Source organism: Chanos chanos, chromosome 10 (genome assembly GCF_902362185.1).
Source record: "Chanos chanos chromosome 10, fChaCha1.1, whole genome shotgun sequence".
NCBI lineage: Eukaryota > Metazoa > Chordata > Actinopteri > Gonorynchiformes > Chanidae > Chanos > Chanos chanos.
In genome coordinates, this window is record NC_044504.1 from 87,669 (window position 1) to 104,852 (window position 17,184).

The 17,184-nt window shown below is 40.6% G+C and overlaps 1 protein-coding gene across 1 annotated transcript; it reads left to right on the forward strand.

Moving 5' to 3' along the window:
- Nucleotides 1-270: 270 nt before the first annotated feature.
- LOC115823135 (testis development-related protein) lies at nucleotides 271-16,174 on the forward strand. Its single transcript, XM_030787155.1, has 4 exons — nucleotides 271-582; nucleotides 3,099-3,146; nucleotides 5,610-5,725; nucleotides 15,439-16,174. The coding sequence occupies exons 1-4, from the start codon at nucleotides 487-489 to the stop codon at nucleotides 15,908-15,910; spliced, it is 732 nt and encodes a 243-aa protein (XP_030643015.1). The 5' UTR covers nucleotides 271-486; the 3' UTR covers nucleotides 15,911-16,174.
- The last annotated feature ends 1,010 nt before the right edge of the window (nucleotides 16,175-17,184 follow it).

Sequence of the window (17,184 nt, forward strand, 5' to 3'; positions counted from 1 at the left end):
AGTTGGGAGGGTCCGTGAGGAACTTAGCGTCATTTTCCCCTCTCTCAGTGCCATGACAACAAAGGGGGAAAAACGGGACCGTTCAACTGTATGACATGAAGCGGAGGGGCTGTGCTACAGGGAGGGGTGAGCCTCTGCGGGTCCATGTCACATCAAACTCCGCTGGAAAATTGTCAGGGGCAGCACTCTGCTTTTAACACAGAGAGCGTGTGGATTGCTCTAGTCAGGTATCCCCACCCACCGAGTCGGAGCAGGGAATAGGGAAAAGGAGCAGGATCACTGTCGCTCATTGTTCAGACTCAGTAATCTGACTGAAGCTTGCTTTTCATATGTACCTCCCAGCGATCTCCCCTCAGAGTGATTTAACTACAACCCTCCTACGGGCCGAGGATTCCAACGTCGCCCTTTACTGGGCGAGATCAAGTGTACGTTTGTAAAACATATTTTACAACGGAAGTAATCTTGTATGCTACGCGAGCGGACCGAATGAGCTTAAACAATATGTTTAAGAAAAGCAAAAGCAAAATGTTGGTGGATGAAGAAGAGGACGACATATCTTGGCATCACGACCACGCACGTAAGGTAAATTAGATACGAATTAAGTGCAACAAAGACTGTAAAGGTTATGACGATACATTTTAAATGATCTTGGCAGCATTTAACATGAATAAAGAGAGTTAGAAATTAAGTTTTATAATGCTTTGACATTAAGTTGGTTTTACCCACTTTTGTATTAGGCAGTAAACCTTTTGTTTAACCTGGAATATAAACTGGAACGTTATCTCAACAAGCCCGACAGAAAAATTATAATTGCACTACCACGACTCCAGTTCTCAGAGGTTAAACTAAAGTAGTCTACCCTGTACATCTATAAGAAATGCAGTCGTTCGAATTGGTAATTTAACACAAGACTTCATGATAAGTATATCATTCCTAACAGGTGTGTCAGCAAAATGTATTCAGTGGTAGGGAGAACGGAATCCGCCCTCTCCTGAAAATAATGCTTAAAATACCGCCGCTGCTTCTGCTCTCCCAATAAACAAGACACCCTTTACCATTCACACTAGACAGGGACCTATAGCGTAGCTGAAGGAATCGGCGGAATAAAAATAAACGATGGTTATGCCCCCACCAAAGAAACACATGCCAAACGAGATAACACTCAAATCTTTACTCTGAGCTCACCGAACTAGCATCACGTTTAGAGCCTTGTCATCTTACTTAAAACTTTAAAAGTGGTCTTTGGCTGCGGTAGGCCCTGACCACAAGATGTAAAACATAACGCGCATTATCGTAGCCTGATAAGCAGGGGATACTTTCACACAAATGTAGACATGGAAGTCTTAGTTTCTGCCCCAGGAAATGGAGGAAGACTCATCCGTTTTATTTAGATTTAGATAGTAGAATGCATGCCATGTAGAAAGACAGACAGGAGTTACATTGGCTCCTTTTTTGAATGCATCTCTGAGACAATGTAACCTACTGATTGCTAATTATTCTGTGATACCTGGGAAAAGCTTAATAATCAGTATTTAATTCAGAGGTAATAGAAATAGTAAACGGCAAGGAGGGATTTTTTTTTTTTTATCAGAACATGGTGCATATCAATTAATCAATCAGTCACATTTTGCTTAAATTTGCTGAAAGTTGTCTGACAACCCACTAAGCCTTCCAGCTAGGCCTGGTCAGCGCCTGAAGACTCATTTTGTTCCTTGCTCTGGAATTGTACAACTGGCCAGAACAAGACAGAAGTATGTTTTTAACACAGTTATCAAACTCTTTGCATCTTGCTTTTCACAGAGAAAATGCCTTTTCTGTATTTCTTCACTAAAACAACTCTGTTTACAGGCCCCAGTCAACTACAGTGTATTTAAACTGTCCAGAGCAGTTCTACCTGATCTAATGCTCCACTGGTCACAGCATTTTCCAGTCTGAGATTCTGTGATTTCAATTTGGAAATTGCTAGAAAATACATTTGTTAACATTGGGTTCAGTACTAAATAAGTTAGCCAGAGGTGACTTGACTAGATGTGTTTCTGTCTCTAGACGAACTCTGGGAAAGTCACCCACCTGCCATCTCTGTGTCACCATGGTGATACACATTTCAAATGATTTGACCTTTGGTGATTTGACCTTTGAATTCTGATATTCTGTATCACAAAGTAGTTTTTACACCCTCATACATATTTTGAAACAAACATTGCTCTGTTTTTGTGGCTGGTTTCCCTCTTCAGGGAAGAGAGGGAGGGGCACAGAGAGAGAGAGACAGAGAGAGAGAGAGAGAGAGAGAGAGAGAGAGAGGGGAAAGGAAAGGAGTATAAGAAACAGTATGGAGCAGAGGGGAATGAGAAAAGCGGCAGAAGCTGAAATGAAGCTGAAATATTCTGAGTTTCACTTCCCTGTCATATCACAAAAACAGAATAAACAGAGAATCTGATGGAAATGTCCCAGTCACTAAACCAGTGTGTGAGTGTGTTCACGTGTTTGTATTGTGTGTGTGAATATGAGAGAGAGACAGTATGTATATGTAAGAGAGAATCCAGGGTGCTTAACAGTGGTAAACAGGAGGTCTGACTGAGAGCACACAGAGCAATAATTATAAACTGCTTTCTCTGCTTTTCTTTTAAAAGCAAGAAGTTGATTTGAAAGGATTTCAAAAGCTTGCCTCAGTCTCTCTGTTCCTGTGAGAGTTGAACTGGAGGAGAAGGGGGGGTAGGGGAGAGGGGGTGCATTGCTGGAAGAGGAAGAAGTCAAACCCTAACCAGGATATTCCACTGTGAAACAGCTTGATTGGTAGCTTTCTGTAGCAGGTTGGATATGATTGGACACAAGAGTTGCCATTCAGGCCAAGAATTTTGTGTAGTAGCTTAAGAGCAAGGTGGCTAAGGTGGTGAATAATTAGAAAATTAAATGTTCCCCAATTCAGTGTAAAGTTTAAAATCAGTTTTAACTGTGTCATCCTCTCTCTCTATATATATATTTCTTAAATTCACTCTGTGTGTGTGTAAGTGTGTGTTTGTTTGTGTGTGAGAGAGAGAATGAGAGGGAGAGAGAGAGACTTTGTTCTGATTGCATTACTTAATACTTTCCGTTCTCAGAATGAGGGAGCAAAAGAAGTGGAGGAAACACTGAGCCCCTCAACAAAGGTATGTCTCCAGACACACACACACAGTCACACACTATGACTTACACACACACACAGTCACACACTATGACTTACACACACACACACACACACACACAGTCACACACTATGACTTACACACACACACAGTCACACACTATGACTTACACACACACACAGTCACACACTATGACTTACACACACACACACACACAGTCACACACTATGACTGATACACACACACAGTCACACACTATGACTTACACACACACACACACACACACACACACACAGTCACACACTATGACTGATACACACACACACACAGTCACACACTATGACTTACACACACACACACACACACACACACACAGTCACACACTATGACTTACACACACACACAGTCACACACTATGACTTACACACACACACACACACACAGTCACACACTATGACTTACACACACACACAGTCACACACTATGACTTACACACACACACACAGTCACACACTATGACTTACACACACACACACACAGTCACACACTTTCACTTACACACACACACAGTCACACACTATGACTTACACACACACACAGTCACACACTATGACTTACACACACACAGTCACACACTATGACTTACACACACACACAGTCGCACACTATGACTTACACACACACACACACAGTCACACACTTTCACTTACACACACACACAGTCACACACTATGACTTACACACACACACACACAGTCACACACTATGACTTACACACACACACAGTCACACACTATGACTTACACACACATACAGTCACACACTTTCACTTACACACACAAGTGGTCCAGCCATGTTGAAATTTAGTGTACATGAGGGCCTTTTGTCATACATTCATGTGTTTCCCCCGTTTTGTCCTCCCTGGTAACAAGGTTGAAACCAGTAATCACTATGTTGCTGATATGTGCATCTGGGCTTTCTGACCGTTTTAAGCCCAGCAGTGTGCATAGTGAGAGGAAAGACAATGAAAAGGCAGTTCCCAGTGTTTACACAATGTGCCTAACAGGATGTAAGTTGAAGTGAGAGAAGACAGACTATGCTTCTGTCTGTGTGTTTGAATATATTTACAGGAAAGTGTGTTTAATCAGATGTTTGTCGAAGGGAGGGTGTGTGTGAGAATACATTTACAGGAAGACAGGCTTAATAGGATGTTTTTCAGAGTTAGGCTGGGAGGGGGGTAGGTGTTTTCTGTATGCATGTGTTTCAGGAGCTGTGTCACATTCTTTCACAATCTTAACAAAAAGCAAAACAAGCCTTAGAATAGCACACGTTGTGTGATGGCAGTGCTTTTCAGATAACTGCTGCTTTATTGAAGCTGTGACATTAGCCTGCTACCAAAAGTCACACAGAGTTGGCTTGAGAGCCAATGTCACACTTGTTTATTTCATATGAATGTGTGACCTTAAAAATAAGAGAGAGAGAGAGAGAGAGAGAGGCTCACACATAGACGTGGCTGCTTGTGTGTTTACTTTTGATCAACAGTTTATTCATCATAGGAGCCCGTAGATGGGCTCAGATAACTCAGTTCTTCTAATGGGGTCTTCATTAACACAGGAGGATTTGTGTGTGAGTGTGTGTGAGAGAGAGAGAGAGAGAGAGGGGGGGGGTTCTGTTTATGTATAATCACATCTGTGATGGACTTTGGTTTTTGACAGTACAAGGAGGTGTGAAGGATATTACATTCTTGCCCATAGTTTAACTATATTTACTAATACATACACACATACATACATGCATGCCCCCCCCCCCCCCCCCCCCCCCCCCCACACACACACACACACACATACATGCACACTCCACTCACTCATACACAACACCTCCTCACATCCTTACATAATGCACAGCTAGACAGATGTTGGTAATGTTCAGTTTCCAGCCAGGTTCTGACTCTGTCTGCATTTTTTTTCTCATGTACCTGAGAGAACTCCACAGTGCATTTGGCCTCCAGTTAACATAAGATTGTCTCACACACCAGACAGACAGAAACAGTAAAAAGAACAAACTAATGAACAGAAAGGGGCAGAATTTATGCCAAAGGTTTTTCTCTCATGTAAGCTGTAAAGCTCACTAGGCATGTAAAATACTCTGTGAAGTTCTGACCAGACTTAAGCAGGAGGTCTTGTGGCTGTCAGCCAAGTGAACCTCCCAGCACACAAACACACTCTCTTTATGACTCTCTCTTTCTCTCTCGCGCGCGCCTTCTCTCTCTCACACACACTAAACCCTATGGGCCACAGAAGAACTTCGTGTAATCTGACCACATGTGGCTTCAACACATGCTATATGCAGTGAGATAGAGCTTAAAAAGAGAGAGTTTAAAAATAAACACAATTTATGTACAAAACAGAACAAAGCTATAGAAACATCCAGAAGGATTTCCGTTAAGCCTTCGAGAGATCAGTTCCTCTTGTTTTATTTTTGTTGCAGGAACTTAAGCTGAAAAAAATCAAGTCCAAGAGAGAACGAGGAGATAAAAAACTGTTCCCATCACTGGATGATGAGCATATCCTGCTAACCGGCGTCACTCTCTCAGACAGAAGAGGGTAAACTTAATTTATTCATGCTATCATAGAAATCGTACATAAAAGAACAAAATTAAATTTCATGTAAATTTCCCTAACATTAACAGGATGGTTCTTTGTGACTATATACCAGATTCCATTTGTGTAGAAAAAAACTCATAGAAGTTAAATTTCATGAAGATATGTCTGAAAATTAAGATAATGCTCATGCAGGGATTATTTTATCATGATACAAGTGTCCACGCATGTGTTCTTCACTAGGATGGGGAGTTTGACAGGCAGAAATGTAAAGAAAAGAAAAGTGAAGATGATCTGGAGAGGACTTTGATGCTTTATGCATTTGTTCCACGTTTGAGAGTTCAGTTGTGGTCCCAGCTGTGATGGCTCTGACCCTGGCGTATCTGAGGATAGTTCCTTTGCCACAACAAGAAGCTGAAGTGCTAGAAGGCGAAAGAGGGTCAGGAGAGGGGGGAGAAAGAGAACTCTTGGAATGATACAGACATGATGTTTGTGATTGACTCAGTGATGAATACAAATAGAATCAAACTCTTTATTTCACACCCCATCCTCCCCATTGTTAATGTTAGCAGCTGCTCTGTTGACCTTTTAGCTGAAATGGCAACACTGTTCTGTTTATCCCACCTAATGTATAGAGTTTGTAAATACAGGAAGAAAGTCACCAAAGTCACTCTTTCTGTTAATCAGTTCACATTCATCATGAAATTCCTTTTTTTGTTTATTATTGGTGTAACATATGCTAAAAACATAAGTTAAATAGAGCACACATATTGTTAACGCTTGCTACCTAGGCAATAGTGTAATTTTACTCAAAATTAAGGTAACTTTCTGCCTACTAAGTTAGTAAAGCTAACTTCAAGTGTCTGCAGTAACATGGTTGTTAGTGTGTATGCTGCAAATGGATGAGTATATGAGAGAGAGCCTATCTGAGTTTTTTCCAGCAAGGTCCTATGACTTTCATGGTTAGCAAGGCCAGTCTTGGTTGGTAGTTGTTTAGGGTTTTTCCTCTTACTTGAATGAAGATGAGACAAATTGTGGGGGTGAAAGACTGACTGATCCCAACTCACGCCTGCTGTTTTTGCAGTCATGCAGCCACATTGCCAAATTCTCAGGTACACTGACCTTAAACTGTGCCAGTACCATTAGCTCCATAAGCCTTGTGAATGTATACATTTCACATCCATCACCATCCTGCTGCCGTGCTAAATCAAGATATGTTACACTGGACCTCTTTCTCAGGGACTGGGCCTCAACACTCCCAGCAGAACATCAAGTACACTTAGCACTGCCCATTTAACCACATTGTAATCTGTGTTTTCACTTGCATCAAGAGAGGCTTGTGCCTCCTGAACTTTACCTACAAGCAGCATTGTATCAATAGAGTCTGTGTGGCAGGGTGAAGCCGAACAGGGGTTCGGGTTGCCCAAAACACACCAAAACCAAAAAAAAAAAATGGCTTCGCCGCGAATAGCATGTAAGGGCAAGATGTTTTATTTACAGTGCACACACAAAAAAACGGTCCCAACCAAAGTGAAGAAAAGCGAAAAAAATGTCCAAAATGGCAAATATGTACAGTGGGGAGAAAAATATGTATATGTGTGTGTGTGTATATATATATATATATATATATATATATATATATATTTACAAGAAAAAAAACAAACCCCAAAACAAACAAAAAATATATAGATAGATTAACAAATAAATAAATAAACAAATCGCTACTCTCAATTTCTCAAATCAAATCAAATTCAATTCAATTCAACTCAACACACAGCTACTTTCTGTTCTCCTGACTCCCTCAACGTACAATGACCAAAAACCCCCTTTTGAACTATAAGCCCCTCCCCTCGGAAAATACCAGCTTCCTTCTGTTAATTTCAAATATTATGGCAGTTAATTATCCATTCTAGTACATATGCATAATCACCAACACAAATTCACACTCTACAGTAATGTTTTAACTTTTACAATTCCGGCTAGTGACAGCCGATCGTTACATTTTAAGGTAAAAAACCCTTTTCCATGGAGTGGCCCCTTCCCCGTGTGCACCACACATGTGTCACTCCAGTAGAACCAAATAAATGAACTTGTGTTCCTACAGCTCTGTTTGGTCCTCCCCTGCACCGGGAGTCCTATGCCACTGCAACACATAACCAAACAGACGGACGAACAGAGAAAACAGAGGGAGACACGACAACCAACAAACATTACAACGCAATACGAACATTCACACAAAGCGACATGTATAATAAAGACGGGACAAACATTTAACTGGGTAATTGTGTGTGAGTGTAAACTGATAAAGACAGTACCGGTAAACCACCAACAGTAACGACCCTAACAAACAGTTAGGTGTAATTGGGGTTAGGGTTTGTCGGGTGTTTTAAACTGTAAGATTGTGGAGGTGAATTGTTTAGGTGTAATTGTGGTCAGGGTTTGTCGGTCGTTTTAAACTGTAAGATTGTGGACGTGAATTGTTTAGGTGTAATTGGGGTTAGGGTTTGTCGGGTGTTTTAAACTGTAAGATTGTGGACGTGAATTGTTTAGGTGTAATTGGGGTTAGGGTTTGTCGGGTATTTTAAACTGTAAGATTGTGGAGGTGAATTGTTTAGGTGTAATTGGGGTTAGGGTTTGTCGGGTATTTTAAACTGTAAGATTGTGGAGGTGAATTGTTTAGGTGTAATTGGGGTTACGGTATGTTGGGTATTTTAAACTGTAAGATTGTGGAGGTGAATCGTTTAGGTGTAATTGTGGTCAGGGTTTGTCGGTCGTTTTAAACTGTAAGATTGTGGAGGTGAATCGTTTAGGTGTAATTGGGGTTAGGGTTTGTCGGGTGTTTTAAACTGTAAGATTGTGGACGTGAATTGTTTAGGTGTAATTGGGGTTAGGGTTTGTCGGGTGTTTTAAACTGTAAGATTGTGGACGTGAATTGTTTAGGTGTAATTGTGGTCAGGGTTTGTCGGCCGTTTTAAACTGTAAGATTGTGGAGGTGAATCGTTTAGGTGTAATTGGGGTTAGGGTTTGTCGGGTATTTTAAACTGTAAGATTGTGGAGGTGAATTGTTTAGGTGTAATTGGGGTTAGGGTTTGTCGGGTGTTTTAAACTGTAAGATTGTGGAGGTGAATTGTTTAGGTGTAATTGGGGTTAGGGTTTGTCGGGTATTTTAAACTGTAAGATTGTGGAGGTGAATTGTTTAGGTGTAATTGGGGTTACGGTTTGTTGGGTATTTTAAACTGTAAGATTGTGGAGGTGAATCGTTTAGGTGTAATTGTGGTCAGGGTTTGTCGGTCGTTTTAAACTGTAAGATTGTGGAGGTGAATCGTTTAGGTGTAATTGGGGTTAGGGTTTGTCGGGTGTTTTAAACTGTAAGATTGTGGAGGTGAATTGTTTAGGTGTAACTGGGGTTAGGGTTTGTCGGGTGTTTTAAACTGTAAGATTGTGGACGTGAATTGTTTAGGTGTAATTGTGGTCAGGGTTTGTCGGCCGTTTTAAACTGTAAGATTGTGGAGGTGAATCGTTTAGGTGTAATTGGGGTTAGGGTTTGTCGGGTGTTTTAAACTGTAAGATTGTGGAGGTGAATTGTTTAGGTGTAATTGGGGTTCGGGTTTGTCGGGTATTTTAAACTGTAAGATTGTGGACGTGAATTGTTTAGGTATAATTGGGGTTCGGGTTTGTCGGGTGTTTTAAACTGTAAGATTGTGGAGGTGAATCGTTTAGGTGTAATTGTGGTTAGGGTTTGTCGGGTGTTTTAAACTGTAAGATTGTGGAGGTGAATTGTTTAGGTGTAATTGGGGTTAGGGTTTGTCGGGTGTTTTAAACTGTAAGATTGTGGACGTGAATTGTTTAGGTGTAATTGGGGTTCGGGTTTGTCGGGTGTTTTAAACTGTAAGATTGTGGAGGTGAATCGTTTAGGTGTAATTGGGGTTAGGGTTTGTCGGGTGTTTTAAACTGTAAGATTGTGGACGTGAATTGTTTAGGTGTAATTGGGGTTCGGGTTTGTCGGGTGTTTTAAACTGTAAGATTGTGGAGGTGAATTGTTTAGATGTAATTGTGGTCAGGGTTTGTCGGTCGTTTTAAACTGTAAGATTGTGGAGGTGAATTGTTTAGGTGTAATTGGGGTTAGGGTTTGTCGGGTGTTTTAAACTGTAAGATTGTGGACGTGAATTGTTTAGGTGTAATTGGGGTTAGGGTTTGTCGGGTATTTTAAACTGTAAGATTGTGGAGGTGAATTGTTTAGGTGTAATTGGGGTTAGGGTTTGTCGGGTGTTTTAAACTGTAAGATTGTGGAGGTGAATTGTTTAGGTGTAATTGGGGTTAGGGTTTGTCGGGTATTTTAAACTGTAAGATTGTGGAGGTGAATTGTTTAGGTGTAATTGGGGTTAGGGTTTGTCGGGTGTTTTAAACTGTAAGATTGTGGAGGTGAATTGTTTAGGTGTAATTGGGGTTAGGGTTTGTCGGGTGTTTTAAACTGTAAGATTGTGGAGGTGAATTGTTTAGGTGTAATTGGGGTTAGGGTTTGTCGGGTGTTTTAAACTGTAAGATTGTGGAGGTGAATTGTTTAGGTGTAATTGTGGTCAGGGTTTGTCGGTCGTTTTAAACTGTAAGATTGTGGAGGTGAATTGTTTAGGTGTAATTGGGGTTCGGGTTTGTCGGGTGTTTTAAACTGTAAGATTGTGGAGGTGAATTGTTTAGGTGTAATTGGGGTTAGGGTTTGTCGGGTATTTTAAACTGTAAGATTGTGGAGGTGAATTGTTTAGGTGTAATTGGGGTTCGGGTTTGTCGGGTGTTTTAAACTGTAAGATTGTGGAGGTGAATTGTTTAGGTGTAATTGGGGTTCGGGTTTGTCGGGTATTTTAAACTGTAAGATTGTGGAGGTGAATTGTTTAGGTGTAATTGGGGTTCGGGTTTGTCGGGTGTTTTAAACTGTAAGATTGTGGAGGTGAATCGTTTAGGTGTAATTGTGGTCAGGGTTTGTCGGTCGTTTTAAACTGTAAGATTGTGGAGGTGAATCGTTTAGGTGTAATTGGGGTTAGGGTTTGTCGGGTGTTTTAAACTGTAAGATTGTGGAGGTGAATTGTTTAGGTGTAATTGGGGTTAGGGTTTGTCGGTCGTTTTAAACTGTAAGATTGTGGAGGTGAATTGTTTAGGTGTAATTGGAGTTAGGGTTTGTCGGGTGTTTTAAACTGTAAGATTGTGGAGGTGAATTGTTTAGGTGTAATTGGGGTTAGGGTTTGTCGGGTATTTTAAACTGTAAGATTGTGGAGGTGAATTGTTTAGGTGTAATTGGGGTTAGGGTTTGTCGGGTGTTTTAAACTGTAAGATTGTGGAGGTGAATTGTTTAGGTGTAATTGGGGTTAGGGTTTGTCGGGTGTTTTAAACTGTAAGATTGTGGAGGTGAATTGTTTAGGTGTAATTGGGGTTAGGGTTTGTCGGGTGTTTTAAACTGTAAGATTGTGGAGGTGAATTGTTTAGGTGTAATTGTGGTCAGGGTTTGTCGGTCGTTTTAAACTGTAAGATTGTGGAGGTGAATTGTTTAGGTGTAATTGGGGTTCGGGTTTGTCGGGTGTTTTAAACTGTAAGATTGTGGAGGTGAATTGTTTAGGTGTAATTGGGGTTAGGGTTTGTCGGGTATTTTAAACTGTAAGATTGTGGAGGTGAATTGTTTAGGTGTAATTGGGGTTCGGGTTTGTCGGGTGTTTTAAACTGTAAGATTGTGGAGGTGAATTGTTTAGGTGTAATTGGGGTTCGGGTTTGTCGGGTATTTTAAACTGTAAGATTGTGGAGGTGAATTGTTTAGGTGTAATTGGGGTTCGGGTTTGTCGGGTGTTTTAAACTGTAAGATTGTGGAGGTGAATCGTTTAGGTGTAATTGTGGTCAGGGTTTGTCGGTCGTTTTAAACTGTAAGATTGTGGAGGTGAATCGTTTAGGTGTAATTGGGGTTACGGTTTGTTGGGTATTTTAAACTGTAAGATTGTGGAGGTGAATTGTTTAGGTGTAATTGGGGTTAGGGTTTGTCGGTCGTTTTAAACTGTAAGATTGTGGAGGTGAATTGTTTAGGTGTAATTGGAGTTAGGGTTTGTCGGGTGTTTTAAACTGTAAGATTGTGGACGTGAATTATTTAGGTGCAACTGGGGTTTGGGTTAGGGTTTGTCGGATGTTTTAAACTGTAAGATTGTGAACCTGAATTGGAAATGTTTGTGTGTATGAAACCGGCTAATCTGCTGTGTGCTTCGAGTGTGCACCCTCAAAGCTAACACGGTATTTTAGTGGAATATATGCATTGTTGATATGTATGACTGACGTACATGTAACAGGACACAAACACGAACGAACACTGTAAAACTAGGGAAAAGTGGTTAGTTTGGGGGGAAAAGACGCCACTCGCGGCCTTGTGTGCTGTCTTCTCAGATGCATTAAAGAAAGCTCCAACATCATCAAGGTTAAACTTTGGCATCCACCAAAGACAATTCAGTATTTCAAAATGAGCTCTGGCTGTTCTGTTTAACCTTAATCTAACCCTACTTTTGCCAACTCAAAACATTCTTTTAACTGATATTTCTGCCTTTCCTTCTCACACTCTCTTTTTAGTCTGGTTTCTGTGATAGTTATTTAAACACTGTCTGCTTGTTAAACCATCTGGTGTTTATATTTTTATATATATATATATATATATATATATATATATATATATATATATATAATCCTAATTCCATAGTTTGGTGTCAATACATCAAGGCGTTCCCGAGATATGGCCACACTTCCAGTTGGGCGGAAGATTGAAAAGCCAACAAACAACTTTTGTGAGGCATTTATACTCATATGAGACACACACATGCAGAAGATGAGGCGGAAAAAGGAGAATATTAGTGGGTAATCAGGACTTAAGGAAGCAAAAAAGAACGTAGTACATAGATGCATTAACGCAGCAAAGCTAATGGCTGTTGAAGGTGCAGGAGCCATGCAGGACAAGCAGGGCCAGGGAACACAGGGCGTGGGCCAGAGTCAAGTCGCCGGCTGTAATTAAGTTGGATAGGTAGGCTGGTGCAAGCCTCTGTAGAATTTTATATGTCAATGAGAGGACCTTAAAATCTGCCCTTCCATGAATTGGGAGCCAATGCAGGGAAGCCAGGACAAGTGTGATGTGGTCAAACTTCCTTGTTTGGGTCAGGATTCTGGCAGCAGCATTCTGGACCAGCTGAAGACTTTTGGTACTAGAGGCAGGCAGGCCAGAGTACAGAACATTGCAGTAATCGAGGTGAGATGTGACAAATGCATGAACAATGATTTTTGCATTGGCCATATTTTAGTAAGGGCCTAATTTGGCAATATTACAGAGGTGATAAAAGGCGGTTTTGGTTGTGTGTTTTTGATATGAATGACCAGCGAGAGACTAGAGTCAAAAATCACACCAAGATTTTTAGCTGTAGAGTTTTGAGTTTTGATTCAGTTTTCAAAATTTAGGGTAAGATCACTAAAAAGATGCTTATGCGTAGGGGCATCAATGACCAGCATTTCAGTCTTGTCTGCATTAAGCATCAGGAAATTTACAGACTTCAACCCTTAGTAGCACAAAGACATGCCTCAAGGTTAGTCAATTCATTGTATTTTATAGGTAAGAAAATCTGAGTATGAGAAGGGAACAAGTTAACAGCCTCGGAGACTGAATTTCACCATATGCATTAGTGAATCGCAAAAAAGAATTAGAATATTGGCATAAGCGTACTTGCCAAGCACACAAAACACAATGTTAAATCACTGAGAAATCCACTCAAAAAAAAAAAAAAAACCTGTCCATTCACAAATACTGCTATTGAGGTAGTTTAACCAGACAAACCCTAGAAAACCAATTACAGGTTCTTGAATGCTACAACTCACCAGAACTCCAACCAATCTGCATTTCAAGTGGAAAAACAGGCAGAACACCACAAAATGTGGTGTAGGCACACTAAAGCCATATTTACTGTCGCTGATGCTGCCAACTGAGCACAAAAGTCGAAGACATGAGCAGGAAATGACCACTTATAGCATCATTTCACAGATGTCAGACCAAAGTTAACTGCATAAGACTGCACTTCATGTGGAGTTTCATAAAATGGATGCTCACCTATGGATGTGCTATTTGTTTGCTTGTTTGTTTAGTTTGCATAAAGGGTTGACATAAGCATAGAGTATTGTACTATTGTCTGAGTTAGCATAGTCTTAAGCGTAAGGTTTGTAAACAGTGATGAAAGAGCTTAATTAAAGCAAGTGTAATCCTTAAAAAAAAAAAAAATCCAGCAGGCATCAAACGCACACCAGACACGGAGTTGAGTTCACAAGCTTGGAAGTTTACTACATATATCCAGTTTATAACTCACCCGAAACTGGCTGCACACCACGTAAAAACTATCGACTGGCACAGCACCCACTTAAGTCAAAAGTAGACCTTCCCCAAAAAACAAAAGCCATTCCTCTCTATTCTCCTTCTCCTCGTCTCCACCTAGTCCCAATTTTCATTTCAAAATAAAAGTTCCGGCGCGCTTAAAGTGCTACACAAGTAAAGAGGGTAAAATGCCCTTTCAGTCTGAGGTATAAGTTATGTTGTATATTTCATGGGATTTAATGTTGTTTTAGCATAAATGTCAATTTTGGGGGCCCATGACAGCATAAAAATATTCCCAATGCAAGTTAACAGTCATCATGTTTTTGAGGGGGCTTTCAGGACTGTACAGTTTTCAGTTAAAAAAGAATTAAGAAAAATTAAGAAAAACAAATACATTGAAAGCAACTGAAAAAGTAGCAACTAAAAATCCCCCTAACCCAACCTCAATGGATGCTAACTTGTTTTCCCTAGGACAACTCTGGTCTTGCCTCCTCTCTAGGATCTGCCTGGTCCTTAATCACCTTCTCTTTTTACCTTTTCTTTTTGATTACTTTTTAACCACCTCGGAATACTGCTCCAAAATGATCTTTATGTGGGATTTATTTAAGTGTTGCTGTGATGGTTTTGAGGTGACGGAGCTAGCGATACGAGACATGCAAAATTGGCAGAAAATCACAAAACAAATGTAGTTTGGGAAAAATAAAGCAAAATCTTCTTAATTGTTGTACCCAAAAGCATCACTTTACACATGCAAAAAATAACAAAAGCTAAAAATGTTTCTCCAAACGACATAAGTGCCTTGAAATTACTCTTCCACCCACCACCATAATGGTTACTGCAGAAAGTGCTGGTAGTTGGTCAAAATAAAAGGTGAAGGGATGCCAAGTAGTATACTATTTTCTGGTGGACCATCTCAGTGCAAGTCTTCTCTCTAAAGGCAAGACAGTAGCTTATTCAGTGTGAAGGATTTAAAGAGAAGTTCAGGGTTTTCAGTTTGATAGTGTTGGTCTGCAAGTTACCAGTGATGCAAAAGATGATATCCAGTTTATGCAGGACAACCATTTAATGATAATTTGATGGCATTCTAAATAAGGCCACCAGATGGCAGAGTGATATCATGATCTCTATGATCTCAGTTTCTCATTTGGGTTTATAGCAGTTGGACCAAACTCTGTCTACTCTTAGACATATGTGACACATGCAAGGTTTGGAATAGAATAAGACTGAAACAAGTATAGGAAAGCAAACAGTTAACCTGAAATCATTGCTCAAGTTGTGGTCTAATGATTGTGGATTCTTAGGTTCATTGATTGTGCTGATCTCTCCCTCTTTCTCAACTTCTCTCTATCAGGTCCCAGAGGAAGAGCTGGGAGGAGGACAGAGGTAAGCAGCACTCAGAGAAAGACAAGACACACTGCTTCTGGGATAGTGTTACCACGACAATGAGACAGATCACACCAACAAGGAAGGTAGACAAGATTGAGGGCTGGGAGCCACCAAGACTAAGTGAGGGACCAGATGGAGGAGAAGAAGAAGAAGAGGAAGGAGGAGAAGGAAGCAAGAGAGAGAGGAGAAAAAAGGATGAACCAAAAAACCCCTCACCTCTCTCCTCCCCTCTGTCTATTTCCCTGCCCCAGTCTCTAAGTTTGCCACCCTGGACGGGCCTTGGTCTGGAGGCCGACTCATCGTGCTACTCCAGCCTGTCTGAATCTCAGGCTGGGGGCCCCGTGCGGTGGGCTGCTCGGGCACGTGGAAAACTGGCCGCTGTGCGCAGACGGAGTCCCTCCAGCCTGTCGGAGAGTACATGGGAAGGGTTAAAGTGAGTCAGCAGTATCTCTTCGTCAACCCATCCCCTCTGTGTCTTAGTGTGGGATTGTAGCCATGCCCACATTGCTGCTCTGATCTGATTGGACTGATGCAGTTTGGAGACAGACTAAAGTGTCCAATCAGAGCAGGACAGAACAAGTTTTAACGCTGTCTGTTGAGTGTTTCAGGACACAGAATTGATCAGTATAGCAACAGCATGCTACAGAAATCTTTAAATGTCGCTTAAAATTTAGACTTAACATAGATAATTAGAGTACTAGAGATTGAAAGAGCTCTCCCAAACAAAAGTATTTCTTTCTATCAACTGCACACTCGTTCTGCTAGTTTTTGTAAGCAATGACATATGATTCCAGTGTTGCAGAGGATGGTGATATTCCTTTGCTGTGCGAAAGAGGTGGTTGAATTTCCTCTCAGTAGATATCATACACAAAAGCAGTGGCATACACTGTCACCAGGATAATGAGTCCTTTAATAAAGCAACCAGTTAGCCCAATTACTGCCTTATGCAATACTGCCTTCACCTGCAGAAAATGACAGAGAAAGAGCTGACTCAGTACTGTCCAGGTTACTGATGTTGGAGAACATTATGAGAGTCTGTTTCCTTTTTAAGGTATGTTACCATTTTAAGTTAAGAGATTTTTTTATGTCATTATGGTAACATTTGAGTCCTTATTTGATCAGAATGCTGGCATTTAGTGTGTCAAAGCAGGCTTTTGAACTAAAAAAAAAGATCTCATCTTACAAATTACAGGGGTCTAAGATGTGTCCGAGTGCCTATGAATCTGTACAGTAAAACATCAACAGACATGTACATTATACTCCCTCAAAGGCAGCGCCACTGTGAATGAGTGATTAGAATGCTCTGGACACTTTTCTGAAATAGGGTTGATCAAAAATTCAGGATATCAGGATAATCAAAAATTAGGATTAATTTTAAATTTTATATTGTAAATGTAGTGCTGTATATAACATTTAGAATATTTCCAAAGTCACTGACTGTTGAGCTTTGCAACTGACTTAAAACTCTTTTGCTAAAGCTAGGTCTGCTTTGCATTATCTAGGTATACAACAGTTTGTAACTGTTATCAGCAATGTGATATAATGATCAGTTAGCTGTATGCTAACTCCTGGCTACAATCCTTTCACACCTGCCTTAAATCATATTTTTTATTTGTTAGAAATGGCTTTGCCTTGAACTTATCAGGTTATTAGGATTGCACATATTAATAGAGGGCTTCTTGCTTTTTGGACAACGTTCCTGGTCATAGCT

Bases quoted from the DNA above. Each gene is read 5' to 3' on its own strand.
- LOC115823135 (XM_030787155.1), top strand. From the start codon at position 487: ATGAGCTTAAACAATATGTTTAAGAAAAGCAAAAGCAAAATGTTGGTG. The intron at 583-3,098 runs GTAAATTAGATA...TTCCGTTCTCAG, and splicing joins ATCACGACCACGCACGTAAG to AATGAGGGAGCAAAAGAAGT. The intron at 3,147-5,609 runs GTATGTCTCCAG...TTTTTGTTGCAG, and splicing joins CACTGAGCCCCTCAACAAAG to GAACTTAAGCTGAAAAAAAT.